The following is a 3,898-nucleotide window of genomic DNA, read 5'->3' as shown; positions in this document are numbered from 1 at the left end:
GCAGCTATGTATCGTTAAAATGACTGACACCAGAAAGGACATGACATCACACTTTTGGCGTGCTTTTTGAAACGCTGAGATGTAGAGTATATAAGGAAGTACTGAGTCCACCGTGGGCCACTTTCTATTTTTGCTGCTATTGATTGGAGAATATCGCTGTTGGTCTTTCAAGTGTACTTTGAAGGTATGTGGATAATCTACACTAAGACATTCGGCTTAGTGTATTTCTAGATGTTGGGGCTAAGATTTAATTGTTGAATACAACACACTGAGGGCTGGATTTTAAGATTTAGGCGCGGGTGTAGATTTGTGTGTGCAACCCTCATGTGCATGTTATAAAATCTAGGGTTGGTGCATGCACACTGAGCCACCCTCTGTTCCCCCACCTTACCTTAGAAGTTGCACCTGCATCTGGGCTGGTGTAGGTTGTGTGTGCCAGCCAGCCTGGGCATGGTGAGAGAGAGAGAGAGAGAAAGAGAGAGAGTGACTGAGACTAGCCATAATGTCCTCTCCCTAGATAGGTATGTGTATCCCTATGGGTGGCCCACCTAGTAACTCGAGGTGAGGTTTAGGTATTAATGTAGGGGGTTAGGGGCCACTTTGACATTCAACGTGAGACGTAAGAACAGAACAGTGGTTTCTTGTGAAGATTTGATGACCTACGGAGTAAGGAAACTCACTCCAAGATGATATTTGTGCAAGGTTCTCTCAACCTAGCTTGATGGACTCTCTACCTCTCTCTCTCAGCAGGAGCTTAAAATCTACTAAAACAGGCCTTTCAGGCGACATCGCAAAATGCGTTAAAACCTAACCACCCTGTAACACAAGCTATCCCATGGCTTAACAGTACTGAAAAAAGTGTAGGTTAAGTCTGTGCAATAGCACTTCACAGACTGGCAAACCCAGCCTGCCCCTAATTCCTCCTCTTTTTCAAATTTGCATCGCACCATACGATACGGTGCTATTGCATGCAGTAAGGGCCTATCGCATGCGTTAACGGGGCTTTTCACATGCGATAAGCCCTTAATGCATGCAAAAATGCCTTAGCACATTTTGATAAATGACCCCCAAAGTTAGGGATATTTTGCGTCAAAGTTAGGGACCTAATATAGACCTGTTATTTATTTGCTTATATTTAGGAACCAAGCACACATAGAGCACTGACATTCAGAACTAGGCTCCTAACTTACTCCTTCTTCCCCCCACCTGACACTTTCCCCAATCCCCCTCAATTTTTATGGACCTGAATTTAGGTATCTTGTGGACATAAGCATCTACATTTAGGCACTTAGCCCTAATCAGGTGATAAAGGTGCCAATTTAAGGAACATAACTTACTTGATGGACATAACATACTTGATGGACTCTCTACATTGTTATGATGTAAACCGATATGATGTGTATTTTAATGTCGGTATAAAAAAGCTGTTAAATAAATAAATAAATAAATAAATAAATAACTTCCAAAGTTAAATGCCTAACCCCTATGAAATGAGACCTATGTGTAGCTGCCCTTGCCTACAAAAGAAATAGGAGTCATATGCATGAGGAGCTGTTGCTCCTGCTAAAGGAAGGAGTCAGAACAGCTGTGTTGGAGTGGAGTTGCTCAAAATACTGAAACAACAAATCTTTTCCAGAACCACTTGCTTCTAACAAGAGTGCTGTCACAGGGTCAGAGCCGTCACCTTTAGGAGAGGAAGGTAAACGTTGGGTAAACCTAGGAAAGAAAGAATTTGGTGATCTCTGGTCTGCTGGACAAAGGGGGAGAAGAAAAAGTGGGGGTACTGAGTAGAGAGAGGATATAGGGAGGGTGAATCAAGGAAGGTGAGAGAGAGGGAGAGAGGAACAGAGTCAGAATGGGGAGTGGGAGTGGGGAAAGAGACAGAGGGGAATGAAAGGCAGGGGTGGTAGAGAAAGTAAAGGGGGGCACGAGGCTGAGGGAAGGAAGGGGCATTAGGCAGGAGAGAGGAGGAGGATGTGGTAGATGTGAGAAAAGAAAGGGATGCAGGGCAGGGGAGGGAGAGACACATGGGGTACAAGGCAGAGAAAGAGGGAGATGCAGGCAAGAGAGGAACAGGTGAGACATAGGCACAGCTTTCATTGTGAGAACAAAATATCTTTAGAAATCTTTGCCAGTTGATTCCTTGGCTAAGGTAAAGCCAGCCCTTCATAGATTTGTCTCTCTGAATGAGGACGTTATTTTTCCCACGCCCAGTCTTGCCACTCATTGAGCAGGGGTGTTACCAGGCGGCTAGCTGGTCTGTTTTCTCACATTTGATTGCTTGCTCATACAGACAAAACCGAAACTGGCATCATCTTTCCCAAAATGTCATCCTAGTTTACCACTTGCATTTTAATTCAGTTCATGTTTTACAAGTAGCTGTCCCCAAACCAACTGTAATTTGCACTCTTTTAAACTGTTGCCCATGCAATATTTTCTATTTCACACAGCAGCATTCTAGTTCTTCTTTGTGAGTGCCTTTATCAGTGCCCCTTTAACCTCCTTGTTTCTCAGGGTATAAATAATGGGGTTTAGCATTGGGGTGACCACACTGTAGAACAGAGCCAGCAGTCGGTCTGTGTCCAGGGAGTAGCTAGACTTGGGGCGCAGATACATGAATGAAGCCGTACCATAGAAGAGAGTTACTGAGGTAAGGTGGGAAGCACAGGTGGAAAAGGCCTTTCTCCTACCTTCTGCTGAGTGCATATGCAGAACGGTGTTAATGATTCCAGAATAAGACAGGAGTGTCAGAAGGAAGGGGATGAGCAGAATGAAAACACACACTGCAAACAGGGCAACTTCATTAAAAAAGGTGTTCCCACAGGCCAGTTTCAGTATGGGAGGGACATCGCAGAAGAAATGGTTGAGGATGTTAGAGCCACAGAATGGTAGACTGAAAATGAAGGAGGTCTGGCCCAAGGAGACCAGGATCCCACTGACCCAACACCCTGTAGCAAGCTGGCGGCAAAGTCCCTGATTCATTAGGATAGCATAACGCAAGGGGTAACAGATGGCAACATAGCGGTCATAGGCCATAACGGCAAGCAGTAAGCACTCTGTGGTTCCCAGGAACACCAAGAAGTACATTTGGGTGGCACAGCCTCGGAAGGAGATGGTTTTGTCTTCTGCCAAGAGGTTCACCAGCATCTTGGGGAGGGTGACAGAGGAGAAGCAGGCCTCGAGGAAGGAGAGGTTTCGGAGAAAGAAGTACATGGGAGTATGTAGAACAGGCTTCAACTGTAATATAATGATCACCATCATGTTCCCCAGAAGAGTGACCACGTAGACAAGTAGGAAGACATTGAAGAGAATAAGTTGCAGGTGGGGCAGATTGGAGAAACCCAGAATCAGAAATTCTGTTACCTGTGTTTGATTCTCTTTCCTCATCTAGGACAGCTAATGGCCTGCAGAAATGAGACATCAGATGAACCATTAGAACCTAATAGTAGAAAGAATACCATGTTAGTCTGTAAAAAATAAACACTGAATGGAAAAATAAATGGATTGCCTGCGGAAGAGACCATAAAAATCTAGAAAACTGCATCTTAACCCCTTTGTGAGGTTGACTGTGCAAAGTCTTGTGGGCTGGAGCAGCAACCACACTGAGTTCAGCCTTTTCTTATGCAATTTCAAATTTTATTAACATAATTAGCAAAAAATACTAGCATTAATGGCCTCCCTTTGCAGTATACTCACAACCCAACTTCTCAGAAAGGATCAGGAGCTCCTACTCCTGGAGACATGAGGCTTCCTCATGTCTCAGCTCAGCCTCTTATCCTGGCCCAGCAGAGTTCTACCCATAGAGCTCTCTCCCTCTACGGGATTTAAGGTGTGCCAGGCATCTAGCTTGGACCTGCACAAGTTAAGGAGGGGTAGTAAGGCAATTCCTTCATATACC

The 3,898-nt window shown here is 44.7% G+C and overlaps 1 protein-coding gene across 1 annotated transcript; it reads right to left on the bottom strand.

The window, feature by feature from the left end:
- Positions 1-2,457: 2,457 nt before the first annotated feature.
- On the bottom strand, positions 2,458-3,610 carry LOC115081376 (olfactory receptor 5V1-like). Its single transcript, XM_029585841.1, has 2 exons — positions 3,602-3,610; positions 2,458-3,387 (listed from the first exon to the last, which is right to left on the bottom strand). Exon 2 carries the CDS (start codon positions 3,385-3,387, stop codon positions 2,458-2,460), a length of 930 nt encoding a protein of 309 aa, XP_029441701.1. The 5' UTR covers positions 3,602-3,610.
- Positions 3,611-3,898: the final 288 nt, after the last annotated feature.

The sequence above is a fragment of the Rhinatrema bivittatum genome, chromosome 1, assembly GCF_901001135.1.
Source record: "Rhinatrema bivittatum chromosome 1, aRhiBiv1.1, whole genome shotgun sequence".
NCBI lineage: Eukaryota > Metazoa > Chordata > Amphibia > Gymnophiona > Rhinatrematidae > Rhinatrema > Rhinatrema bivittatum.
Note: the sequence above shows the minus strand (reverse complement) of the source record. Positions and strands in the feature narration are given on the sequence as shown.